We start from the raw sequence: 27,979 nt of genomic DNA on the forward strand, positions 1-27,979 counted from the left end.
AACTGCTGAGAACTGCTTTGACCAAAGGTATGTGGAGAGTGAGATCTTGACATTTTTTAAGTGTTTGTCCAGGCGTCCCTAACAGGAAAAAGACTATGGTCTGTTATGTCCCTCAGCTGAGCGACAGGATCCTGCAGCAGCTCCTCGGGGCGCCCGGCTCGGCGGATTAAAGGCTCTTTGTGTTTGTAATGACGCTGTAATGACGGTTTGCAGTTTTTTGTTCCAATCTGAAAGCAGTGTGAATGAGACAGGACCGCTCGGATTTAGCAGGTTTCAGTGCGGCTGCGGCCTCATTTCAATGAGTCAGTGAACCGTGAATATGTGCTGACCCAACAAAGATCTCTGTCACCGGGCTGCACACATCACGCTGCTGCTGTGAAACAGACATCACATGACACTTTGCCATATTACCAATTTATTTATTAAAAAACGGGAATTTACACATTGCAATTATAGCGATTACAAGGTTGTGAAAATCTCCGGCATCTAATATTTAGAAATGTACTTATCTCTCAGCCTGCCACCATCCCACCTTCCAACCAATAGACACACTTTATAAACACAGTCTTGCATAATTAACAATTAACCTCCAAGTGGTATGCCTCAGTTTGCAGAAGCAGTTTGACAGTTTGAAGGAGAAAAGAGGACATTCTAGTCATCTAAAACGTTTCTCGAAAATAGAGGAGAGGAAAGAAGGACAACTTTACTGACCGATGCAGAAACAAACTGGTAGTTCAGAAATTTTTAGACAATTCACAGCCCTTAGATTAGTAGGTTAGTTACAATATAGCTCTGGGAATGAGGCACTACTTTTTATTTTCATGTACAGTGCAAACACTCACCAACTAACCTCATTCAACTCACTCTTTCTCTCACACACAGACACACGCGCACACACACGCACACACACGGTGCAAATTCAGGTAGTTAAAATCCACAGTTAAATTTTGAAGACTAGTTCACAGATGATTTAACATAGCAATAATGTTTTTTTTCAGGATGGACTAAAACATTAGAGAAATGAAAACAAAATCTACGATTTCTGAGTGTGTTAAAAAACAGATCACATTCAAGTTTACTGATGTCACTGCTAACACCGATCATTTAAAACTAATGTGATTTAAAATCTATAAACAAAAGTGACAATGACGTTAACATTTTGTCAATAAGTTATGGCTCACTAAAATTTAACATGCCTCTTCTACACCTACACAGCAGCATGTAGTGTGTGATTTCATTTGAAAAAACAGTACATGAGAGAAGATAACATTAAAAAGTTCCCTGTGGGGGACGAGGGGTTTAAAGGGACTTTGCAGGTGAAATCTTAGTATGTTACGTGTGTGGATTCTTTGTGTTCTTGTCAAGGCAGATCTATTCTAATCCCATTAGGCTGGAATAGTCTGTAGCTGAAGACAGAGCGGTGCAAACCCAGCAGCGTGTATGACACACTGCTTCACCAGATATTCAAAGCAAGATTCAGTACCCAGTAGTTGATAAGTAAAGACCGACTGGCCCTCTCCCAGATCATTTCACCCAGCCGGCCCCGTTTAGGACAACATGGACGGTGCGTCTGGATCAGGTGAGTCCACCCTCTTAAAGCTGTGTGTACCAGGATGAATAAGTCAGACACAGAACCAGGTCCGGGGTCTCACTAGTGAGCAGCCTGGGCTGCAGCTTCACTCTGGTCCTGCTGCTCTTTCCTCTTCAACGCCTCAATCACCGCGATCTCTTTGGCCTCCTTCTTTTGGTTCCTGGCTTCAAACTGCAGCCTGGGAACACGAAAGTTGACATGAGCAAACTTGAGATTAAAAAAAACAAAACTAAATAAAAAGAGTGAAAGTGATCTGCACAGAGAGTAATGAAACACAGATGAAGATGATCAGGAAGTCCCTGACCTGTTTTCAATGATCCTCTGGACAATGTCGTCAGTGGTGAGATTGTTGCCACTATCGATGGTCCTGAATATCCCCCTCTTCCTTGGCTCCTGAGGGCAGAGCAGAAATAGCTACGTCAATGTAAGGCAAGGCTAAAGTTTCCCTGTCGTCTCCACTGGATGATGAGGTCCACCCTTGAACCAATTAGAGCAATGCTGAAAAGCCAGCATGGAGCAATAAGACACATTTTGACACTACGGTGCCCCTCTGAGGCCGATCAGGATAGTTTTGTAAAACCAGATTGGAGCAATAATGCACACCACCTGATGCACTCTGGCCTCCTCTTTGTCCATAAATTCAGCTTATACCACGGTCAGTCGTCAAAGAAAAAAAAAAGTTTTTCACAAACCATAACTCAGTTTCCATGGTAACACCTGGTGGTTTGACTGATACCTTAAACAATCATTACCATCCCATAGGGTTGTAATGAAATGTATTTACCTCCAGTAAATAGGATGAACCTTAGATACGACTTGGCAACGAGAGATATTTTTAGTCCACTCAGCTCGAGAACCCTTTGACTCAGCTGTGAGCCACAAAGCTATCGTTATGCTCGCAAGATTCAGAGTCAGCAACATTGCGTACGGTTGACAAACAGTAAATATAATTTGGTGGTATGTTTAACATCCATGTCACGGTGTCCAAATCAATATCAAGATTTGTACAAACAAATGACAGGCCACGTGTACTGTCAGCTGCAGCCTGAAGCAGCAAGTTGAAGAGCTAATGGAACGTAAGATGATCGCTTATGTGATAGAAAGTATCAGCAAGTTCAGAGGGGCAGTGCACTGTTTTCAGACTCAGGTGGTGGCTGGTATCTTAACTGTGTTTCCTGTCACTCTCTGTATAGTTTTAAACAGTGCATTACTGGTCTTGGATCTGGTCCGTCATGACATTGAATTCAGTTAAATGACAGTTAATACTGGCCCTCAGATTCCTAAGGCTGGCAGGGCTGTGCTCCCCTCCTGCCATGGTGGATTGGACAGTGCCATAAAACTCCCGCAGGGTCTCATTCAGAGTATCTGTGGTAGTTTTTAAAGTTAGAGTGTAAACACAAGCTTTGACATTCCTGTTGCCGTGGTTACTCATTTTAGATACAGGCTGTGCATTGAATTAGAACAGTGATCAGACAGTTATTATAGTAGTATTCACCCAGACCATGGTGTAAGCGCTTGTGATGAAGATGAATGTGCTTAACAACGGCAGACCACAAGCTCACCAACAATAAAAGGCTTTACAGTTACACTTGTTTACCATCCCATAACCAACCCAAATCATAAATCTAATAAATATTTTACAACCCTGGCTTGTTGAGTGTAGGAGTTGAGGCTGGAGACTCCCATACAATAGTTTTTCAAGCCTTGTAAGCAAGTTTAACTATTTAAAGGCTTACTGATGCTGCAATTCCCAACTAATGTCACTGACTCACTAAAAGAGCAGAATCAATCTAATTTTACAGACAGCAAACTATGTTTGTGTTATTAAGATGGGACAGTTAAACTTATTGAGCTTTGAAAGCCAGGAATTGAAGCCGTTTCCTAACAAGGCTGCCTGCAGATGTGCCTGCAGACATGTTTTGTTTTAATTGGCCTCATGAGCACAGACATCGGAAGATGTCAAAATGCCAGAAAAATGGCCCAATTTATTGATCGATCACTAATGTTGACCTTAATCTCAAATATAAACACATACAACATCAAGTATAAATGCAGTACAACCATGCAGATGTTGCTGCAGTTTGATCAGAGGGGAAAAAAAGAGGACTCTGTACTCACAGCATAGGGGTCTGCACCATCCTTGTCTGGAAACACCTCCGTCTTGCCATGACACACCAGGTCCACCTGCACAGTTACACAACCACACACGGTTAAACCACCCATCATGTACAGAGATATACATGACATTCTTGCAGTATACAAGTTTAATTTAGTAACAGTGGCTGTCACTGAAGAGCGCAGTACTGGCAAATGGCTGCCTCTGTTCTGGCTGTCTCACAGTAACCACAACGGTGCTTATTACTTTGTATAAACTGGTGTGTACTCTTGGTTTGTTAACCATTCTACAGGGTACAGGGTACCAGACAGATCTCAATGTGTTCAAGATGCTTGCTTGCCACAAGGGGGCGCCACATGGTTCAGTATTGGGTCCTTTTTGTAATTTATAACTTACAGAAGTTAAATTAGGGAGATTCCTTCAAATGCAGCAGTCATACATTGATCTACTGTTCTGCCTACACTTTCAAAAGCATCAAAAATGATGGATGCCTCTAAATCCAAGACAGCCCAAAGTGGACCCAGTATGGTAACATGTGAAGTGTGAAGGTTGAAATATCGCCTTCCTGAAATACTTTTACGGTCATACTGTAACTTATTAAAACTGTGTTCTTACTTTAGGAACAAGTCCTCTTTTACATTTGTAGCCACAAAAAGACAAGCAGCTGGTATTTTTGGTATTATATTGTGAAGATGAACTAACGCCTCTGCCAATTTACAGCATATGTTGTACTTTGCTCACAATTGTGCCTTAAAAGTCACATTTCACTGGCTGTAATTTACATAAAAGCAACACATGACCAAAGGTAAAGTCACACAAACGCAACTCACCTTAAAATGATCCAACAGGTCTTTGCCCACTGCATATGGTGCACCAATCACCACCTCTGACACATACTATAGAGACACAGCAGAGGACAGTAAGAAAAAAAAAAAAACAGATTTATAGTGATAAATATATTTTTTCTATTGATTAAACTTGTCATGCCAATGCTTCACATCAGTTTATTTCACCTAAATGTTAAAGTTTAACTGACAAACGTCTTTTGGATATATGACAGCTCAAGGGTGAAGGTGTTTTTACTGTTCACTGCTTAAATTCTGGCTAATTCTGTACTGGATCATCATGCACTGTGTAAAACTGATGGCAGAGCTAAGTCATTTAGTGGTTTTAGGGTCGTGCAACATGTTTGGTTTGTGTAATGCGCTCATAAGTTGATTTAGCTTGAACACAAACACACACTGCAGATGGGGGCACAGAGACTCATTGTTCTAGACTGATAGCTGACCAGCAGGAATGGATGGAATGGAGCCAAGTTCAGCCTGCAGCACCCACTGTGCTGAACATTTAGAGGTCTGTGTGTGTGTGTGTGTGTGTGCGTGCATGCATGCGTGCGTGCATGTGTGAACTCACCCGACAGGCCAGGACACTCAGCGTTCTCTCATGGATGTTCATGATTGGATAGTTCTTCCCCTTGTAGCGATTTACTTCCTGAAGAGAATGAAGAGAACATTTAGTACTTTACATTTTACCTTGTAGATTTTTGGCCAACATACTCGAATGAAAAGGGATAGTCATAGAGTGGAGTACAGCAAGCAAGCAAGTAGCGTGACCACCATGGTTGAAAACAGTTAAAAGGGGCTTCTTTCTTCTCTAACCATAAAAGTCTGAGCTGCTCTTGTTAACTTGTTCCAAATGTTGCTCCTGAAAACCGCTGACACAGCAGGGACGGTTGAATTTCTCACCTTTTTGTGAATTTTTGCTGAGATGTGTGTAAATGGGTGTCTGTAATTAGGTGTACCTGGTCAAAGTGCAGCCCCACGATGACGTAGGGCTTCTCCGCCTGCTTGTAGACCATCTCTAAGAAGTCAACATGGCCAATGTCTGCAAGGAATTTGTGGTCAAGGCAATAACAATAGCGTGTACCACAGAAATGATCTCTTCCAGTGTTCATAACTCGGTTCTGGTTATTTCTGCACGATAAGGATACGGAAGAGGTCGAATGCCCCGGCCACATAGATGATGGTGTCTCCGGGCTGAGGCTCCGTTCCTGAGGCGAACTGGATGATCTTCTGGGACGTCTGGAGGAACTGAGACACTCCTGTCCATGGACTGTGGCCTTTAGGACCCTTGAACACAACAAAAGGCACAAGCATTTCACTGAGAAAATGTAATAAAGAAGAGATGATCCGCTGCTAACAGATAACCTTTAATCAGGATTAATTTATCTGAGGTTTGACTATAATAAAAACTGTGCTACTTACTTTGCCAAAGTTGTCTGTATGCTGCTGGTAATCTGGGTTATCCTGCAAAAATTATTAGAGAGGAAGAGATGAGACCAACACCAAACAAACAAACAAAGCATTGCTCATACACTTAATAATGAGTAACACACAAACAGACACTTTATAGTTGTGTGTTAAGGGGTCAAAGTGTAGCCATGAAGCCTATGCACATAACCACAGTAGCTGACATGCACCACCTTTAAAAAACTGACCACACATCAGGACCAGTTGTGTAAGCAGATGCATAGCCTGCCATCGCTCTGTGGGGAATGTTAATGTTAAATGTCACTGAACAGTGAACAAAAACCCAATGATGTAAACCCTTTGTGTCAAGTACAAACAAAGCTTTACTCACCATGTTGCTGTGATGGGCTTTGGTCATCAGAAGCATTCGTCCCACCAGGTCAGTGGTGGAGACGCCCTGTGTGCGTTTACATTCCCGGTAGCGGCCTGCACGCTTCACCTCCTCATATGTGTCTTTACCATCTACCGTCAGTGTGATGTCATCTGGGAAACAATAACATAAGTCCATCATCACATCTGGAGGCTTGTTCACATCATGTGCATCACTGTGAGAAGGACTCTTCCACAGAAATAATACACAACCAGCAGGATTCAAAAAGCAGCCGTCGACTGGCTCACCTCCGTGCACACAGAAGTCACAGTTGTACTTGTCCAGAGTCTCCAGGGTGGTGACGTAAGGTGCCCCTTCTACTATCTCATCCACCCACTTGATAGCTCTCACCATCTTGTAGCGTTCTTCCTGAGTGAAGACCGGAGGACCCTTGTGCTTGGAAATCTCAGCTTTGAGAGAAATAAGAGGTAATTTTTTTGTTACTTCTTGGCACATCACTAACATCTGTATTTGAACATAGATCCAAAAGCCCAGAGTGCACAATGGAGACTCTTCTGATTAGTTACTCTACTACACACAGTCCACTTTCCCATGGGCTTATTATTGTGTAACAGGGTAATTATTTCAAATTATATTATCAATAAAATACATATTGCATAGCAGGTTAAAAAGATGTGTTTTACTTCATGTTGACTAATAAGCCTCCAGCCAAAAAAAGTGAAAATTATCTGTTTGGTGATTGCTTTTGAGTAAAAGTAAGTAATGAATAATGTCAGTGGTGGTCATCACTCTCAACAGGACTCCTTTTACTTTAAACCATTTGTTCTTACGCAGCTACCTTACAATTATGCAGGTCATCTGGTATACCTTACTGTCATACTCAATATATACCATTACCAGATCCTCTGTCTGGAACAGTAACATCTCACTGACAGGGCATGACAGTTGTTTATTTCATTTCTTTATCCTCTCTTTAGTTTTGTTATTGTAAGTTCCCTTTTTATTTTTCTTTTAACTTCTCTTGCTATTCTTATTTGCTTTGTCTTATTGCCTGATGTTTATGTTTAATGTACTTAAATGAAATCTTTTTGCATTGGGGGAGGACTTTGTATAAGACTCTGAACATATCTAGTGAGCTTTATTTTGTCATGTCTTTTAACATGATGTTTTTATTAGGCCACAGAATGAGGTGTAAAGTGTAAAATCTTCATTTAAAATAAGCAAAATAGGCAGATTGACAATTAATACCAGAATTTTTTTTTCATCACTCTAATCCAAGTTAGCTCAGCTTTTGTCTGCAGTAACCAATGATAAATGTCTTTTTAATAAAGTTGATCAGAAACATCCATATCAGAATGTGTGTACGTGAGTGGCAGTCGTACCGTCTGTATGCACTCCGGCTATGAGGTAATCTCCCATGGCTTTGGCCTGCCGCAGCTGGTTGGAGTGACCGTAGTGCACCATGTCATAACTGAAGAAGAGACAACAATGTCATGAGCATGGAAAACAGATACGGTGAGCGCTCAAACAAAACATTACAGGACTAAATATATATAAACACACACAACAAGGCTTTAACAATGAGAACATCTACTGTTTTTTAAATGTCTTTCAAAGTCATCTTTGCAGGATAGACCTGACTGGCCCATTCTACTTGCTTTATTGTTTAACATTATGTTATCTTTATTCTCTTTTTATGGCGACCTTGCACAGTAGAGCGCAGTGTGTGGCCTTTGCTGTGAAAATGTGCTCTCTAAGTCAAGCAGTTTATATCACAAAACAGGGACTGATCGACATAGTGGGTAAAAATGCTAAAGGTTACTGGGAGAAAGGTCAGCGATGCCATGTGTACAATGTGCCAGTGTTTATTTGCTTTCTGCCATTCAGTAACTTCTACAATTACTGTTTTCTATTGATTTGCCTTTTTAAAACAGAAGTAAATGTGAGTTCTACTCCCTCATTGCACCATATTCAAAGCCTTATTTCAACCACATGAAAAAAGAAAGTAATAAGGGCATTTCTAGTTATATTTAAGAGCATTTTCATCTCTGAGTCCTGTAATTTGAGGATGTCGCACAGTTCCAGTTAAGATGTTTCTGTTTTCATGAGAAAGTGCTTTTGTTCAGCACCCTGCAGCTCCATATTTCTAGTATCAAAGCACTCATATGTCAGAACTGTCGGGTTCAACCACAGACTGAGCAGCTTCACAGGAGCATATAGTAACTCTTCAGTTTTAAAAAATGTTAACACATGTGCTAATTCAAGGTATCTCAAAGAACACTTAACTCACAGAGAACCCACTCACTTTCCTTTGTCCTGACTTCAGATCAGTGTTTGTTTGGCCTTTAACGATTTAGCAGTCCTGAGTAACACCATCATGACAGTTTCAGAGCTCAAAGAGAGAAATACATTAAGAAGTCCTGTGTGACTGTTTTCCTGATGATGTTTTACAGCTCTAAATCTCGAAAATGTAAGAAGAAAATATTAACAAAATGCCTTTTATAGCATTGAAAGGCCCATAAATTCACAAATATTGCATATTTGCCAAAATCAAAATCGAAAATTACCCTTGAACCGCCATCAGCAGTCAATTATTAGATTACTATGATGGGTTACACAGTCTAGACTTCCTCATGACAGAGTTAACTAAGTACAGACACTAAAGTATTTTTTTTCTAAATACATTAGTTGGAAATCCTCTGACTCTGTATTAAGGACCACCACGGCTCTGCTGAACCTGATATCTGGTACAGACAGCTGGGTATTTATTTGGGTTTGTCACATTTATACTTGACTGTGTTTCATATGTGCCCTTTGCCCCTGTCTGCTCCTCTTTCTCTCCCTCATCTTATAATATTTAATCTGTCATTACATATACACTATGCTTGAGGCATAGTGTATATGTAATGACAGATTAAACATGTCCCCTTTCTAACCCAACAAAAAGAGAGAAACGCTGTCAAACATGCCACACTGATCATGTCCACTATGTTAGTTATTTATAACTACCACATGAGATGGGCCATGTCAAACTAGCTATCAGCACTTCCTTGTGCAACAGATGTGCAGCAGTCCAGGAGGTCCAGTTGTCTCCTCATCTGCAGCTAAATCATGTGATCATGGCTTTTCCTCATTGCACAATGGTGTGACAGCAGAGTTAAAATAACAGTAACCAAAATGGTTATAGCGGTAATAGCAACAAAAAGTGGCTGTCTGGCACATGAGTGCCTTGAGTAAATAAACGTCCTTGAGTAATCTTAAGTTAATTTTTAAGTACCAACATTATCCAACCCAACAGGCATTGAACTAAAAACACTGGCATGATGTTACCTTAGACAACCTTGGAGGTATTAACAGCAGGCTTTCACACATAAAAAAGTGTAGTGTGAGGGACTCTGTCTGCAGACAGCAGACAGGGTTTTGGACATTTCCACCAGAGATGCTTTAAAAAGCAGCCTCACAATTCCTCCAGGCTGTAGGAAATCTGATGTCTTTTCAGTTACTGTCACATCTCTAACATCGGTGTAGGCAGCATTACGCTTCACAAGTTTTGGTCTTAAGGTCCTTTCTATCCTTGTACCTGGTTATAGTTACACACACATTTCAAAATATCATTCACTTCCACAACCTTACTATAAGGTTATGAGATTGTCTGAACAGAGAGGACCTTGTCCCTCACCAATGCTATAAAATCTGGTAATAAGTATATGATTACAATCAGAGTACTATGAAGAACGTTATGTAATTTGTTCTAAACTAAAGCTTATCAGTAAAACGCATCAACGTTAATAACTGTGTCACCTTTAAAATCCTTCAATCGTTTGGACTGGGATGCTAACATGAATTAAAAATGAGACTAGTGTTTGTATGAGAAAATAAAAACTATCCTCAGTGATTTTTCTGGATAATGGAATTGTGAACTCCTGTTACTAAGCTACTAATAGCTAATGTGAGTAGCTAGGTCAGCTAGCATTAGCATGCTAAAACCACCATTGGTCCTAGTTTAGTATTTAAGTTAGTACATAATGACCACATATTTGAAAACAAACTATGGAGATAGTTTAATAAATCAGCACCGATATTAAACCAGTGACAGATAGAGAAACTCACCAGCCGTCACACCACAACCGAACGACGCGCTTCCTTTTCTCCGGGCTGCACACGGAACCACCCGGCTTACTACACCCAGCTTCATCCCGCTGGTCGCTGGTGGCGTGGTGACCGTTTTTGATCATATCGACAGGTTCAGGCAAATTACTGAGTGCTAACTCAAATAAAAACAACAGGCTAAAGTGCTTCACTTGACCGAATCCGGTTTCGCTCAAAGATTATTTTAAAGGACGTCTTCTCCGTCTCAGGTTCACCAGAACAGACAGTGACACCGACCAACGCCTCCAAGACTACGTCACATCGAACGAATCCTCTCACGATGACGCGCTGGTTGCATAATCCCGCCTGTCACGTGATCGAATGCAACCTATAAACAAACTGACAGCAGTAGTGGAATGCACAACGCTGCAATTTCGAATTACTTGTTGACTATTTCTATTTCCTGCTACTATACACTCACTCCATTACATTTCAGAGGGATGTTGTTCTTTTTACTCCTCAACAATAATTTCACAGCTCTGCTTAAGTTATTCTGCAGATCAATATCTTGTATGATTGTTTTACAAGATATGGTGGCGAAACATACAGTATATAGCATTATATCTGGAGCAGTGTCTATTGTGCTGCATGACTACTTTTGAATATATTCTGATTGAAATACTTCTTTTTACTCAAGAAGAATTTTTTTTTTGTGATCAAGTTTGGCAGAAGTTAATTCCTAAACACACAGGCACAATACTTAAGTGGATTGTCATATGCTTCAATAATCCTAGATGCGTCTTATGTTTCAGTTGTCTACTCACCTAGTGTATATTACAGACAGAAATTTGGTGCAAATAAAAAACCAATTCCAGATACAACCATTAAAAAATATCAATACAAAGTGTTCTATATTATTACTAACATTAATTCACTATAAAGCAAGGGCCCGTATAATGGAAATGGAGATTATTAAGACACAAAACTTAAAATGAGGAACACTTTATTGTATCACATTGAGTCTTTTTTTGCAAAATACAATGAAAACCAAGGAGTCTTCACATCCAGTTTCACCACTGGTTTGACTTTTAGGAATGCTGAACATTAGCTTATCATGGTTAGTTTGGTCTTTTAAACCTTTTGACACTATATAGCACAGAGTGAGATTATCAATAATACTGCATCTTCCTGAGACAAATTAATAAAGACACATATTTGGTTGCTTCCAATCATTTAAGTAAACAGTAACTTACAGTACTTGACACTAATCAAAATTTAAGCACAAAAAACACCTTTCCTTACTCTGCTGTACACAAAGTAGTGACAGCAGCAGAGTCTGCAGGAAAGTTGAACTAAAAGTGTAAACATAGGCGAATTCAAACAATTCAGTAAACCAAGGTATAGTAGTAGCTGCACTACATAGCCTGCAAACCTGAGGATAAGTGACAGCAGAGTGAAGGTCGACTGTGAGTTCAGGAAATAATTTAAGTAAACCAAAATACCTTTAAAATAAACATCAACACAATTAAGCTACTATATGTTAAAAAGGTACATTCAACAATGCAGGTTTTTAAATGTCTGTTAAAAAAAAACTAGAAAAATAACATTTACTCTGAGCATGACATGTAGAAAATGTTTGACCTGTCTTTAAATCTCTCCTCAGTGAAAGCTGTGGCTGCACAGGAATCGAAAAGTGGTCATTGGCATACTGCTGTTGCTGCTCCTCCTCTGGCCTTTGCCACTTATAAACACCAAGCCACTTGTGTTCCACTGAAAGATACTTCAAATGAGCATATACTGCACAGTAACTTACACCTCAGATACCAGTATTATAGCATTTCCGTCTCCATCTAGGTAATGCTCAGACCAGTGGCATGTTGCACATTAAATTAGTTACTGCTCTGCACCAATTACCAACTTGGTAAAAGTACACGTTTAACAGAGGCTGAAGTGACACACCACCAAAGCTCTTACGTGTGAGGATGATTCACCACCTGAAGGCTTCATACTGTCAAAATGAGTCCTTTACTGAGCAGAGAGAGGGACAGCAGAGATATTGATAATGCTGCAACTTTCACTGGGCCTTTTGATGCCTTTTCATCAAAACCTGCCAGTCCTGGTATTCAGTGACTGATAAAAACTGACAGCATATGTCATCTGTCAACATGAAAATATTTTATCATTTTTTTAAGCCTACAGGGTATGTGGGCGTGTGTGTGTGTGTGTGTTTGAGATACTGAAAATAACCATTTGTTTCTTCATTCATTCAGCCTTTCTCTTGCAGACTTTGCTGGCTCTGCTAGCCGTTCTGGGCTAATATTTAGCTCTACTAACACAGCTTCCTTAGCTGCCGTAAAAGTAGCATAACCAACGCTACTGTTAGGTCTTGCCGTTGCGGAGCACGAAGCACCTGACTGATATCAATGCAGAACAGCACCATAAAGTTGAAAGTCCAACTCATCCTCATCAAGGGACTGGGACTGACACACGCACACTGTACGTGTTAATAAGGTTTCCTTGATTAAGCAGATTTTTTCTTCTTCCTTCCTTTTCCATAGCCTCGTCCAAACCAGCCACCCTGCACAGCTGTGGCTTCCTCTGCCTGCTCCCCAGGGTCACGTAAGGAGTCCTCCTGCTCGTGATAGGGAGCCAATACCTCACGAGTGTGGCTGTCCACCTCCTCTGGCTGCAGAGGTGTGGCTAGACTGAAGATGGGGTCCTTTGCCCTGATGACACAGAATAAAGAAAACTGAGTATGTGCGTGTGCGTATGTAAGAGCATGGTGGGGATATTCACAACCTCAGCACCCATTGGTTACCATCTGATGACAATTTAGTCCTAGGGGGCAAGTCGTCATCAGATGATGTTTCACCTCTGTTGTTCACCACCTCTGTTGTTCTCAACACGGACTGTTTACCTGCATGCTGCCAAAGACTGCCCAATTATGTCAATACTGCTAAGACTACAAGCAGAAACCAGAGCACACCAAATAGCCTATAGATTCTGTATTTGTATGCAGATATCCATTTTAGAGTTTAGGATGTTCCATAATCCAAGTATTGTATTTGACAAAGCATGAATAATGCATTTGAAATTAGTATCAGACCCTTGAAGGTCCAGATGAAACAGCATTTTAAAAGTATCTAGCGTGCTTATTGTGATGTATTTCAGAGTCAAACAGGATAGGCAGACAGGACATAACATTTGATTTGAGCATTGAAAAGTGTTTTTTACAGGAAGAAAACATGATTGGATTTTGATATAAGAATACAAAGAAACTGTTTTTTGGTCTTTTTTTGGTATATATATTATTAAAAACGTGCACTCTATGACCAGGGAAGTGATTAAAAAATAACTCAAAAAATGAATAAGATTCATTTCAAGGATTTTTTACTATTATCTCTAAAAGAAATCGGAGACTTACATGTATGTCTATTTAAATTGCTAATTTTACATCAATAAGGCCTATTTGGGGGGTTTTATGTGTATATTGGGTGTACCTGCTTCATATGGTCCTTACCTGTCATACACAGGAATCTGAATGTTCAGCTCCTCCATTAGGAGGCTCATGACATCATCACACTTGCCATGAATTTTCAGCACAGCCATATCATCTTTTGGTGTCCACTAGAACAAAAGCACAGCCACATAATCAGCTGCAGAGCAGTCAGAACACTATATGAACCTTATTGGCCTAAAATGTCAAATCTAAGTGTACCTGGAGGTTAACAATGTAGAGTTTGGGCCTTTTGCTTGCTGGTCTGTTCATGCACCATAGACAAGCATATTTCTTCAGCACCTAGAAGAGAGACAAACCAAGCCCACGAGAGTGAAGATGAAACAAGCAAATAAGCCATTAAATATGAATCATATAAAATCTATCAATTCACACGCCAATGAAGGTTTTTACATGATATTCATGGTATACATTACAGAATATGACTGTATCTCATCTATTATCAATCCATGTAAACCACAAAATTAATAGGACTTATTTAGAATAAAGTCAACCTAGTCAAACATCAGAATCTATGTTGGTAACCCACATTACTATTAACAGACACACTGTGGTTCACAAAAACTACCTTCAGACTGGAGCCTAAGCAGAGGATAACATCCGCCATCCTGGCAGCCTCTGCAGCTCCTTTCCAGTTGAGAGGTTGCTCCAGGGTCCCACGTTCCCCAAAGTGCACTATGGTATCCTTGAGTTCGGCGCCACAGTGGCTGCACCTGCGGCCTGTCCCGTGTCGGTGCAGCGAGGTCCGCTCTGTCACGTCAAACAAACGCACATACTCCCTGACCGGGGAACAGGATGTACACACCTGGAGATGGGATAAAAAGAACTTACTTTCATTGGGGTTTCCCATAATGTTTACAATCCGAAAACAGATCTGAAATTTTTTATAATTCTCTGGTAGCTGCTGTCCTGTCTGTCGCACTTGTTGCATTAACCGCAGCAGAAATGTGTTGCCACTCACTGCATTTTCTTTTGTTTGCAACTTCACTGCTTTAAACAACCACCAAACAATATTTCTGATCTCCCCCTCACCCACAAGCACTTGAGTTTCTGTGTTAGAGAAATTACATTTCATGGTCTTTCTCTTTAATGTTACCATGATTTACCGTAACAAACCCTAAATCAGCAGGCCGATTCTGTGCATCAGCATTCATGCGGTGCTTTGCATTGGTCATTTATGTTTGAATGTGGCTGTGCAGACAGCGGGATATGAGGCTGGTCCACGTGCACACATTTTCAGGTGGACTGTCATTTATAAAGACAACATTGCCTGCAGGAGTGTGTGAGCATGGGTTTCTTTAAAAAAAAAAAGAAAAAAAGTCACATTTATTTGAAATAATTTTTTTGGTGCACGCCATTTTCAGTTTTTGTGTTAACGTAACGTAACTTGTAGTATGGATCTTATGCACTGTTTAGAAATGAGACCCCTGAACTTGCCGGGATTGTATTCTTTGATTTTAGAGTGATTACAAGAATGGAAGCTGAGGACAACAGCTGTGTATGTGAGTTAGCGAATGAAAACATGAAAGACTGAGCAAGTGTTTGTCTCACCTCAATAAACATGTTTCCATGAAGCTCAGACAGGGCATGTCTGGGTAGACCACTACGCAAGTGAAGTCCATCACAGTTCTGAGAAACAACATGCTTTACCTGTATAGACAAACAAACACACACACACAGAATGTGTCAATATCAGAAGAACATCCACCAGTATAAGTTATTTATCTATTCTCACTTACCAGCTTTTGCTTATGTAGCATCCTAATGCACATGTGCGTGAGGGTTGGCTCAGCTTTACTCAGGTCAGATGAACTGTTTCCAAAGTCAAACAAGAACGATAACAGAAGAGGAGTTTAATTGACTACAAAAGTAAATACAGCTAATATCACATCAGAGATGAAAGACTACATATCTCACCTGACTGTGCGTCCCTTCTGTAGCTGTGTCCATACCCCATTAGGGCCCCTGTAGTCTGGGATAGAGGCTGCCTGAAAGGAAATACATCATCAATCCTGTGACAGTTTCAAAAGGAAAAGGAAACAGAAGGTGCAGAAGTTGGCGTACCGTGCTGATACCGGCTCCAGTGTAAACCACCAGGTGCTTTGCTTGTTTGACTGCCACAGCGAGCTGCCTGACTTTACTTTTCAGCTCATCAGCATCATCAAACACCTGCAGACAGTACAGGAAAAATAAGATGTTTAATGTTTGCAACCACACACTTCTGTTGTATCAAGCAAGCAGCAGGCTCTTGTGGATCAGTGGATATTTTAGTCTAATGGCAGCAAGAGGGGAAATGTCAGGATGTAAAAGTATGTGCTGAAATAATGATGCTTGATGAGCTTGGGAATAAACGGTGAGTTGAGAAATGTCTTTAGCCACTAGGGCCCCACAGTTCATGTTTGTCCCTAGGAGTCCAATCAGGTTAATCAGGCCATGCCTCTAATATACACATATATTGTGTGGTGTGAAAACATTTGGTCAGTGGTAGAAAGTAACTAAGCATATTCACACATGTTACTACCTCATACTTCTACTCCAAATGCAAATACTGTCTGGTTTACTCCACTGTGTTTATCTGTGCTGTAATGTAAGCACTTACACTACATTTCACCTGCTTATGAAACATGATTGCCTGCATATGGCTAATAAGACTTCGTAGTATAATGATTAGTACACGGTTGTTTCATATTATCTTTATATGGCACTCCTATAGACACCACTGACCTTACCTGTTAGGCATTTCTCATTTAATCTAAAACAGTCTTGGCGCTTATACCTTTTTATTATGACCCACTACAGCTGAAATCTCACATAAACAGTTAGCTAAATAGCTAACAATGACCGGGCCTGACAGTCTCACCTCCTCCTGCTTCCTCTTGATCACATTTCTGCGGACTTGTCTCTTGCAGAGCTCCTCCACAGTTTCTCTGTGCAGCAATAACACTGCTGCCTCCTCCTCCGACCGCTCAGCCTGCGGTTTCTTCAGGACCCGTCCAACCTTCAGTTAACAGGAGGAAAGAAACACCTGGTCAGCAAGAAACACTACATACACGGTGAACAATTGCTAGTTTAGCCAGCTAGCTATGTACATCCAGCTAGCTGGAGAAACAGGCTCCACATGTGCTGTCGCCTTGTCTTACCTGTCTAAATATCTTCCTCTCGCTTTCTCGTTGCAGTATTTTGGCCTTTTCCAACGCCTTCCTCTCGGCCCGTGAAGACAGACCGGTACCTGCCTCCTCTGCCATCCTGTTTAAAATCAGCTGAGCAGCAGCTATCTATTCAAAACACTTCTCACACACCAGCGAACAGCCGGGCCGGAAGTTGTTCGTGTAAACATGAGCGCAAACGACCAGCAGCGCCCCCTACTGCGGGGGTCTGGAAATGCCTCAAGTCTCAGCTTTCACAAACTTCAGAGCAAATTAAGCAAATGTGTTTAGAAACATTTATTACCAACCACATACAAATAAATAACACATAAAGCAGGTCCAAAGTAAATATTGTAAAGGTGTTTTGGCTGACATGTGACTGTGTCTAGGAAAAATATTTAAGGCAACACTTTGGAGTTACACACTGTCCAAATCCTAGCAGCACAGTAACACCAAGATCTGCAGCAAGCACACTGTCCTACAGTACTAATATTAACAGTTCAATATGTGCTAATACAGCTGAAGATGGTCTGTTTCAGGTGGTAATGACATAGGCACATAACTTTGATTAAACTGAATAATTAAATGTTGAAGTCTTTCCTAAAAAGTAGCAAGTGAACATTGGAAAAACACTAGCACCCAAAACCAACTGAACTTATTACCTGCTTAATAAGCCCTTTTCACAAGAGATATTTTGACCATACCACAGCACCATAAACACAGGTGTGACAAAAACATGGCTGCATTCCAGTTAGGTGTCTTAGTGTCCGGGTGTTATTCATGACAACTGAGCTTTTCCTTCCATACAAACATATTTCAGGCACAGTGCACAGAGGTTTAAAGGTTCAGGTTGAAAGGATGTCAAAGTGTTTTTTGCCAACATTTTGTCCCACTAACATCTTCAACATCAGTCCACTAAATACTGGAAGCAGAATTTCTGGTACTGACAGAGCAGTTGCAGTGATGTTTCAGTCCCTCCTGAGCATCCACTCAATGTCACTGTCTGACTGACAGTGGACCTGTAAATTACACCCTGGTTGTAGAGTGTAAAAAATGTCACAGCACACTACATGTGAAATACAATGATGTATTCGTCAGCAACAGACATCACTTTGTGTCAAATCTGGATTTGGAAACTCTCAAATGATTAGTCATACAATATTCATGTAATCGCTAGAGGCCTTATTAGGAGTCCTCACTGGGGCCAATTAAAAAAGTGTCATCGGGGTCTAGAGGAGTAAGTGCTCTTGGGGACCCTCTGAGGATTTGCTCCAAACTCTCCTCGTTTGGTTTCTTGCAGCTGCTTGCCAGAGAATCCAGTGTTGTGTCCAGTCGCCGTCACAACTCCCCTGTGCCTTCCTGCAGCCTTTTTCTGGATCCTGGAGGGAAGAGAAGACAGGTCTCAGCCACTGACAAAGGCTTGTGAGTGTGTGTGTGTGTGTGTGTGTGTTGTGTCTTAACCTGTGGTGCAAGATTTTCAATTAATTGAAAAAAGCTTCTTTTTTTTGGGCAGGCTGCGACATTCCTGTAACACTGAAAAATGTGTCATCTAGAGTTTTCATTGCATTATAAAAATATATATGAGGAAAAATCTACTAATAAACCTTGTGTTTTCATATGCTGGGTTAATACTGCATTGTGACAGTGGGATCTGGAGTACACAGTTACATTAAGAGCTTTGAATTAAGTGCAGTGACTAACTTTCATGATAAAGAATTGTCATCAGATCTGAGGCACAGCGCACCCCTTATTCCTTCATCCTGGATTGTGACTGTATTGGTAATTACTGTGTCGCACGCACAGCACAAAAGCAGCTATACAGAGACGTAAAGAAAACAGACAGCAGGACCACTGCAAGCTCACATCATTCCTCTCTTCCTCTCCAGCGATTTCTTTGTTGCAGCTGACAGAGAACTCTTTCCTCTGGGTCGGCCTATGTGCCCTCTCTGAACAAACACAAAACACATGTACAGAGTACATTATTACTCATAACATGTGTATCATGTGTTAATAGAAAGGAAATGTACAGCACAGAATCAATATTTCAGTCCTTTCTGCCTACTTTAAGAAGTTAGATCAACTGCACAGGACAAATAAAGCAGTTATTGCTATTATCCACCAGCCTCATCATGAAGCAGTGTGAAATGTTGGTACCCTGCGAGGTCTGGACAGCACTAAAAGCATAACAGTATTCGGAATTTGAATAATTATAACTGGATCAGAAGTACTGAGTTGTGTCACTTGGCTGTGATGCAAATGTTTCAATATAACAGCTCTAACCGAACCGCTGCAGGACTTCACATACTGTATAATTCTATTAGTGTCTTTGTTGGCATTGTTTGTAATTGCTTCACTATCTCTGGTGAGAAACCAACACTTCTCCAATGTATATGATTTTTTTCAGCTCACATAGAGCTTCTGGAAAGGTTACCTGTCGTCGGCGCTCCCTCTCCTGGGCCAGCTCTCTGTCCCAGCTGATCAGCTGTATCCTTTCTCCGGCTGACAGGCTGAAGAATATGTCGCTGACCTCGTAACGTGCAGCGCGCAGCTGGAGGGGGAAACAATTACAGAGCAGACGATGGCTTGAATGAATGTACGTAATCACACTATCTGTTGTGGTAACTGCTAATGGAGGGAATAAATGCTCAGTGGGCACTGTAGAGGAGACGAGGAGGGAGGTTAACAGATGTTTATGACACGTGTTTCCTTTAATACCTGCAGAGTGACTCTTTCCTGCAACAAAAGGTCCTGTCTGCTACAGAACTCTCCTCTGCCAGGGCTCTGCTGCTGGAGGGCCTGCAGGAACTGCTGTGTGTCCTACACACAAAAAAAACATACACACACACACACACAGCTGTAATCTGTGTACAAACAGTTTCTGGAAATAAGGCAAAGTGCTGCTTGAGACAGACGTAACAGTGTGCCTTCTACTCACCCTGATGGTGCGCACCAGCTGTGCCACTCTCTCAGTCTTGAGGAGCCTGCGAGTCAGAAAACCTTTGACAGCTGCTAACAGCAGGGGGCGGTAGCGCTCTGACAGTGTGCTGAAAGGCTGAGGAAGAGGAGGAAGAGGGGGGGAACGAGTAATGAGAGGGGTGAATAATGAGGGCCAGGGGGGAAGAGAGAGGAGAATGCTAATTCCATCAATGACAACCCATTAATTTCCCACGCAGATTCTCAAGGTCTTTTGGTTGGCATCTGTTTAGCGCATCAACGCAAGTGGACTCACAGCTCATCATTATAATAGGGAATAATAAGCAGAATAATAAGCAGCTGATGTGCTGTCACTCACTTGTTGATTCCAGAGCTGTTGCGTTAAAGGGACGTGTGTGTTCAGCAACTAGAGTCTAACTGAAGCTGAGCTGCCGTACTCGAATACATATTAGAGAGCAATAACTGATGATGGGGATATGGGTTAAGACATCAAGGGGGGAGTATCTGTTTCACCTGAGTTTGTCAGCTAACTGGTGATGAAGAAAAATCTTGTGTTCCTACAAGGAGAAGGGGAACAAGCTTTTCACATCACTGATGTTAGTGAACAAATGTGGTGGTAATACCTGAGAGGGTGTAGAAAAGGTCAACGTGTCCCCAAGATGTGAGCTTGACATGGAGCATGGGAAGGACACACTCTGGAGGAGACGGTAACGCACTGCCAATGCCTGAGAGAGAGACAGACAGAGAGACAGACAGAGAGACAGACAGAGAGACAGACAGACAGACAGGAGAAGGAGACATAAGGGTGGAGGGAAGGGATAAGAGAAGTGCGTGTGTATGCAGGCACGCATGCGTGCATTTGGGAGCAGGCAAGGTTGGAAAATATTGAATTGGAAAGGACAGCAAATGAGGCAGGAGGAAGAAATTAATTGAGGGTAGAGAGGATGAGACAGGAGGGGAGGGATGGGGCACAGAGGCAAGAGGGATGAGATGAAGGGAGGGAGCATAGGAGGAGGAGAGGGATGACGGGGATGATGAGACAGGCGAGACGGAGAAAATTAATACGGCCGGAGAGTAAAAACGACGTTGGAGGAGGCATGAAACAACACAAAGAGAGGGATGCGAGGAGAAGGGGGGAAAAAGAGGAGAAGGAGAAGGGACCATTAGTGGTGGCACTCGGTGGGACGATCTGGCACTTAACCACAGACGCTCATGAATTAAACAAATTATCCTTTCCTTTTCTGTGTCAATTCCCTCGGTCCCCTCCTCCCTCTACCAGAGTCCAGCCAACTCGCTCTCTCATCACACCACAAATGATGGAAGGACAGAGGGGAGTCGAAAAGAAGTCTTTCTTATTAAACAGCTTATGTTAATTATATTGTTGTTAAGGATACATAAATTAAACAGAGACTGAGATTAATAGGGCAAGGACACTGGCCAAGAACAAATACAGACACGAGCTGAAGAAACAAGAACTGGTTGCCAGAGAACAGCAGGCGTCCTTGAAGTCTTGCATGTGTGTGTGTGTATCTGCGTGCACGCGCACACACACGCACGCAGAAACAGGTGACCATGCCAGCCCGCCTCTTAGGGATGTAATGAAACATTTATGGTAGAATCCCTGTGTGTTTTTTTACTGGGGAGAGTCTGAAGGTCTCTTGTAATGAGCAGATGTCTGTAGTCTGCCCACGACCCAGGTCTCCAGAAGCACACTCTAACAGGTAGTGTGACAACATGTGTGTGCATGTGTGTGCGCACATATGGAACAGAGCCAGAGCCTTTCAAAGGGCTGCTTCTAGTTTCAAGATAGCATTAAGGGTCAATGTTATGCTATCACAGCTTTGTGAATTGGTTAGAAACTCTAGGAACCTATTCTCATTTTAAAAAGATGGAAATATTAATCTTAAATTCCCACAGCTGACTTTCAAAAACCTTGGTAGAGTGAATTATGGTTACTGTACAGGACTTGCTTAGTGCTCGATCTGTACAGCGATGTGTGACGCAATTTAATGTAACAAGTGGATCAAGTGAATGGAGTAAATATCAATATTGCAGTTTGAACCATATATATATAAATATTAATATAAAAGTCTGTCAAATGTCCAGTAGTTTTAGTTATTGTTGTTTGGAGGCTGAAGGAAGGCGATACTTCTGCATGATAAGTAAAGGGAAGTTTTAAAGGGTACAGCTGGTTATATATCTAATATCTTTTTCTTACTGTCTACAAATCCCACGGGGCTCCCCTGTATCTTTACAGGGATTAAGACCATGAACCGCAACCTCTGCAGATCAGCTGCGGCTGGGGACATTGTTGTATCTCTCCCTCCCTCATTTACTGTCACCTCTCTCACATAGCCTCCACAGCTGTAAACTTTGTTAATAACAAAGCCTTATTAACTTCCTAAAACAGCGGGGCACCCTAGTTTTAGCAAACATTGCTAAAACAGGAATAAATAGTGTGTTTGTTGGGGACTCTTTTCAAGGTTTTTGCAGTGTTGCTGTATTGATCAAATTGAATTTAAGTGAATCTAACACCAAATACATGGAATTGAATAGCATTTTCATGGTCAGAAAAGTCAAATAATGATAGAAAAAGGACAATAAGGCCTACAATTATTTCTGAAGTTATTAATTCATTGACATCTATATCTTATTTTTATTAGTACTTAGGAGTTATATGTAACAATACTTTCTAGTTATATAATAAACCAATTCAGACGACCTGAACCAAGAAAAGCCAAAATTCATGGACAGATTAGCCAATCAAAAAGTAATTAAGTTAATTTAAGATTATGCTAAAAATCAACACTTGCCCATCATGAGTGAACGAGGTCTTGTTACTTTGGCTGGCACAATCCAGTGTCGCAAAACGACTCACGTTACTGTCAACAGCAAGCAAGAAAAACTATTCAAGACCAGATGAAATTTAAGACTTTTTTTTCCAGACTTTTCAAGATCTGTTGATTTTTGCTCAGATTTGGTGCACTTAAGTATAGTAAGTAAGTATTTTTGGCAGGAAGACTGTGTGTGTGGGATTGACTAGCGTTTGGACACAGTTCAAGGTCAGTGGATTTGGTCCTTTTATGTTATTTTATATAAAATATTGATTGGACTCATTCTTTAACAGTCAAAATTGAAATGCAAGTGAAACTACATTTACAAAATGTTTGATTGGTTCTATAACAGAAGCACATATCTGTATACAGAGACAAAATACATTAACAAAGCCTGTTTATTCTTGTTGCACGTTGGCCTTGTGACAAAAGAGAAAGGGGCGACATGTCTGATGTCAACCAGTTATGTGTCATATTCAAATGTTCTTCTGCAAGACTGTCTTGTGAGCTGTTCTGGGTACAGTACAAAATGTACAAGACTGATTTGCACATAGCCTTAAGAGGTTAGGATTACATTTGTAGTATCACAGGAAAAGCAGCAATAGGCACCTGCCACTGATTTCATGTCACATATTTCAATCGGAATATTTTGTTCATTTTCAGATGTGTCTTATATACATCTAATTATTCACCCAATAATACCAATCATTTATCCCCATTGTCTCACCTGCAGTAGCTCTTCCTGTTGCCTCCTGTGCTCCTCCTGCAGGGCTCTGATCTGAGCAGTGTGGGCCTGTTTCAGTTGTTCCTGCTTGTCTTTTTGACTGCCATGGCCTTCGTATTGCCGCACTGCAGCTAAAGGCAGTAAATATGACAATAGGTGGTCACATGATGTATGAATAAGAACTCTTGGCAAGACAATATCTGGACCAATACAGCAAAGGTACTGCCACTAGGCTTATAACTGTGTGTCACAGAGGGTAAGGAATGTAATCCAAGCCCAATTCTATATGGATTTCTATTTGGTAATAAAAAGTCTGATTCAATTAATTTTCTATTCATTTTCATTTGATTTCTTGCTTGGCTCATATTTGACATCCCTGTCCCACTATGGACCTGGTCTTACCTCTAGGAGTGCTGGAGTTGGGTCTGACCGCAGAGCCTGCCCCTCTGCTGGTATCTGCACTCCTTTCCCGTGTCTCCTCCATTACGTGCATGAGCAGTCTTCGTTTGACCTTGGATACCCCGCCCTGACCGTCACCCTCACTCTCTGGGGTCAGATGTTTCTCCTGAACAAGATGACCTTTTGAGCTCAAATCAGACCCTGATCCTTCGAGGAACCACAGACCAGACGGTGCGTCTACATCATACGACTGGTTGAGCGATGGCAGGTGGGTAAAGTCGTGACCCTCTACAGCTGTCTCATCCTTCCTTTCCACTGGACAGATACTGGTATCTGAAAGCACTGAGACATTGTGCGGAGCTGTGGGTTCAGAAGGAACATTTCTGAATATGTCAGGAATTCGCAGCCGCTGTGTTAACGAGAGGATACATTTAGCTGGGGGCTGCTGCTTTCTACAGCCGCCATGCTGTCCATAACCCTTTGTAAGTCCTTCATTACATGTCGCTTTTTCCTTTGCTCTGTCTGTAGCTATGGTTTTGACTAGCCTGAGCTCGCTTAAGTTAACTGCCTCAGTGCCTTTCACCTGCTCTATGAGAGGAACATCATCCGTGTCATTGATGTCTGGTTCAGCTCTTGTATCTTTATCCATGGTCCTGAAATTGTCAAATGATTGTCTTCTCGGCCACTCTTTGTACCTTTGGTCTTGCTCTGCATCACTGCCACCATCCACCCCATACTCACAATCACTTTGACACAGCTGTGTATGTTGTTCATTTTTAATTTGTTCAGATTGCTTCATGTCTTCCAAACTAAACTCTCTTTGCGTGTTGCTCTCAGTTTGACTGTGATTCCCCAACTTTTCTGCCAGTGTGGACTCCAGATCTGATATCAGTAATTTCAGACCGGACAGGCTGGACTCAAGCTGATCTATGTGCTGTGAACTCTTGGCTGAAACACTTGTTACATCACCTTGACCGATGAGATTCACAGGATGAACTGCTGTGCGAGCGTTTTGACGTTGCAGGTTAACTTCTTCAACCTTGTGGTCTTCATTTAAACCAGTATTGACCAAAACTGTCCTCTTTAAGGTCTCGGCCCTGTCAGCAGTTTCTTCATCTTGCATACTGCCTTTGCTTTTGCAGCGAACAGGACTCCTACAGAATTTAGGGGCAGGAATAGTGTAGTAGTTCCCTACGCTTTTATGAAATGCTATGAGACAGTTGTTCAAGTAAAAAGGTTCCTGAGCAGGTGAGGTTTCTGTCGACATGGCCTGTTGCTGGGGGAAGGCGCTGATTTGTTTAGGCTCCGTTATGACCTCATGTGAAATGTTCAGCTTATTATTTTTCAAGGTTGTTTCTTCCTCGACATTAGTCATTTCCTTACCATTTCCATTTCCTGTTAAATGTGTGTTTTCACATTTAAAATCTGCCTTTTTCCCAAGAAACTCACTTTCAACCATCCTCTCATTTTCCCAGGATTTCTTTGGTGATGTTTCCACTGATGGGATAAAAGTGCCTCTCCTCTCTTTAGTTTTCTTCCCCTCTGTAGTCACGGTGCCCTTGTACGGGAACTCGTTATTCTCCTTATCAGAGAGGCTCTGCTCCTCCGCCCTTTCTCTTAGCTGTTCTTGGGTCCTCTCCTGGATTTTAGTGTTTTTGGCTTGGTTCCTAAGCATCCGCTGGCGCCGCCGATACTCCTGAGATTTCTTCAGCAAGGCCTGGAGGCTCAGACGATAAGGCTCCTCAGGTGGCTCTGCTTCATCTACATGGTTGCCTACTGGTTCTGTTTCTGTGGAGCAGTGCTGAATGTGCAGCTCTGCTGTTGGACAGCAATGGGTGGCCAATATCTGTGGCAACTCTGGATTGCCTGAAATGTGACTGTTTTCTGATGAAGAGACTGAGCCTTCAATTCTGTCCAAACTGTGATCTTTGTCAAGGTTAACTACTGTAGTAACTGGAAGGTTATCTTCACACCCTGTGCTGTCCACATGACTGCTTTTAGATTTCTCTACTGGTAAATGGTCACATATAATTGAGCCCTCTTGGAGTGAAGAGCAACAAATGTCTTTTACAACTATAAAGTCATTATTAAAGGATGATTCCAGTCCACTCCTCTCCAATTCCTCTCCATCTATGGGAGGGTGGCTGATAATATCTGGCATCTTGGCAATTGTGTTTGAGGTGTTGTGAAGGAAAAAGCCACCTGTATTACAAGCTCCTTCTGAGGAGCCAATGTCACGGCTCTCTCTCCCAGCATCAATCCCTCCAGAGACAGTGGTGGTGTTTTCAACATTCTCATAGGTCACGTAACCGGAGGATACTGACTGGTGACTCACACAGTTAAGGAAACTTGGCTGAGACCCCTGTTGGCTGCAATGTTGATCAATAAGGCATCCTTTCTGGTAACTTTGCTGAGGTGTCACATTAGAGGCGAAAAAGGCACTATGTGTGGTTGATGTCAGCAGAGGAAGAGAAACACCATTCTTCTGTTTCCTTTCAAGTGGTGGTGAGAGCAAAAGTCTATCCTTTGTTCCTATGAAATAACTGCTCTGTGACACTGATCCACCATCAGTGTTATGGGAATATGAAGATTTTGTGGTAACATCTGATTCTTGAAGCAACTCCTCCAGTGTTGGCGTCTTCCTCAGCTGCAAATCATAAGAGGAAATGATAACAAATATGAAGAAATCAGGGGAAAAAAGAGTTTGATCAAAACCAAGTGGGGCACGACAAAACTTTACATGAAAGAAAATAATGCCTGACAACGACTCTATTCATTCAAAACAAGTAGTATTATGTTTTTAGCGAAGATAGTCTTAAGCATAACTGCAGTAATGTACAAATACAAATACAGGAAGATAGGACCGCAAATAGGATGGCTGATAAGTCATGATTATATCACCTGAACACTGTGCAGGATAGTTTGCACAAAGGCCATTCTTGGATCACCCTTCAACTTTCTGTGGACAGCAGCTTTCTGCGCTGCATCTCTGTGGCGCTGCATCTCCTCCCTCTGCTCCCCTGAGAGCTGTTATCACCAGAAGGCAGACACGGGATGTTAGGTATGTTGAACAACAAGACTGGTGCTAATGATTAGTTTCATCATCCATTATGCTGTTCTTTATTTTCTGATTAACCCATTACTTGTTTAGATCATAAAATGTCCATTAGAAGTTCCCAAAGCAGGGGATTGGTCGGTTGTTTTGTCAGGCCAACAGTCAAAAACCCAAATAATGCTATACTAAATTTACAATGGTATAGAACAGCGCATGGCAGCAAACCCAACATCTGACATCTGGAAGAATCTGTGATTTTCTTGTTGTTGTTACTTCTGTCGATTGACTAATTGTTCCAGCAGCACCATGACAGCACAGAACAATCTACTCACACAAGAAAGACAGTAAAGTGGTGCATGCCTCCAGTGTTTTAACGCGTCTGCGTCATGCTAGCTAAGGTTAAAACTCTCGATCAAGATGATTTTAACAGAAATATCATCAAACTGAGTTTATACCAGGGGAGGCAGGATGGGCCGTCCATAGAAGCGGATGAGCGAGGATGCAGGTAAGGGTTTATGTTGTTCCTCCTCACTTTTCCTCAGACGGGAGAGACGATGCTGAACAAACTTGTCGTAGTCGTCCATCAAGTTGCATCAGGTGGATATGGTAGGTGGTAATGTCTGGTGGTTTGAGGGCTAACTAACGTTGATATGTTGACGTTATCTGTCTGTGTTGCTAGCTACTGAGCTGTAACGTTAACCCTTGCCTACTAGCCTGCTAGCTAACTGGCTAGCTGTCGCTGGTATGGTTACCGTTCAATAACAAACTCCCGGTAAAGTTAATAACGACTGTTAGAAGACATACGAGTAGAGAAAAGTAGAGCAGCTCTGCAGTATTAGCTGCGTCTGATTAAACAGCAACACAATAAAGTAGAGCAAGCTACCAAACAAAGCCGCTCCATCAGGATGGATCAGTGTTTACATTTTTACCCGCC

General features: G+C 41.7%; 3 protein-coding genes across 4 annotated transcripts; all 3 read right to left on the bottom strand.

Moving 5' to 3' along the window:
* Positions 1-404: 404 nt before the first annotated feature.
* On the bottom strand, positions 405-10,740 carry pcyt2 (phosphate cytidylyltransferase 2, ethanolamine). The gene is made up of 12 exons (XM_041933127.1): positions 10,458-10,740; positions 7,730-7,818; positions 6,635-6,796; positions 6,348-6,499; positions 5,972-6,013; positions 5,698-5,836; positions 5,509-5,591; positions 5,121-5,198; positions 4,538-4,603; positions 3,710-3,775; positions 1,896-1,984; positions 405-1,769 (listed from the first exon to the last, which is right to left on the bottom strand). The coding sequence occupies exons 1-12, from the start codon at positions 10,580-10,582 to the stop codon at positions 1,652-1,654; spliced, it is 1,209 nt and encodes a 402-aa protein (XP_041789061.1). The 5' UTR covers positions 10,583-10,740; the 3' UTR covers positions 405-1,651.
* Positions 10,741-11,435: 695 nt separating this feature from the next.
* Positions 11,436-17,233, bottom strand: sirt7 (sirtuin 7). The gene is made up of 10 exons (XM_041933501.1): positions 17,094-17,233; positions 16,814-16,951; positions 16,018-16,122; positions 15,871-15,941; positions 15,693-15,765; positions 15,505-15,603; positions 14,522-14,758; positions 14,155-14,235; positions 13,957-14,063; positions 11,436-13,162 (listed from the first exon to the last, which is right to left on the bottom strand). The coding sequence occupies exons 1-10, from the start codon at positions 17,196-17,198 to the stop codon at positions 12,958-12,960; spliced, it is 1,221 nt and encodes a 406-aa protein (XP_041789435.1). The 5' UTR covers positions 17,199-17,233; the 3' UTR covers positions 11,436-12,957.
* A 154-nt stretch (positions 17,234-17,387) lies between these two features.
* Positions 17,388-27,955, bottom strand: si:ch73-100l22.3. 2 transcript variants are annotated; one of them, XM_041933380.1, is made up of 10 exons: positions 27,501-27,955; positions 26,892-27,017; positions 23,994-26,637; positions 23,595-23,722; positions 20,657-20,758; positions 20,035-20,151; positions 19,815-19,916; positions 19,531-19,647; positions 18,963-19,045; positions 17,388-18,478 (listed from the first exon to the last, which is right to left on the bottom strand). In XM_041933380.1, exons 1-10 carry the CDS (start codon positions 27,627-27,629, stop codon positions 18,319-18,321), a joined length of 3,708 nt encoding a protein of 1,235 aa, XP_041789314.1. In that variant the 5' UTR covers positions 27,630-27,955; the 3' UTR covers positions 17,388-18,318. The 2 variants fall into 2 exon arrangements, with proteins under 2 accessions (XP_041789314.1, XP_041789315.1); XM_041933381.1 differs by lacking the exons at positions 17,388-18,478; positions 18,963-19,045; positions 19,531-19,647 and having other exon boundaries at positions 20,035-20,233.
* Between the last annotated feature and the right edge of the window lie 24 nt (positions 27,956-27,979).

The sequence above is a fragment of the Chelmon rostratus genome, chromosome 3 (genome assembly GCF_017976325.1).
Source record: "Chelmon rostratus isolate fCheRos1 chromosome 3, fCheRos1.pri, whole genome shotgun sequence".
NCBI lineage: Eukaryota > Metazoa > Chordata > Actinopteri > Chaetodontiformes > Chaetodontidae > Chelmon > Chelmon rostratus.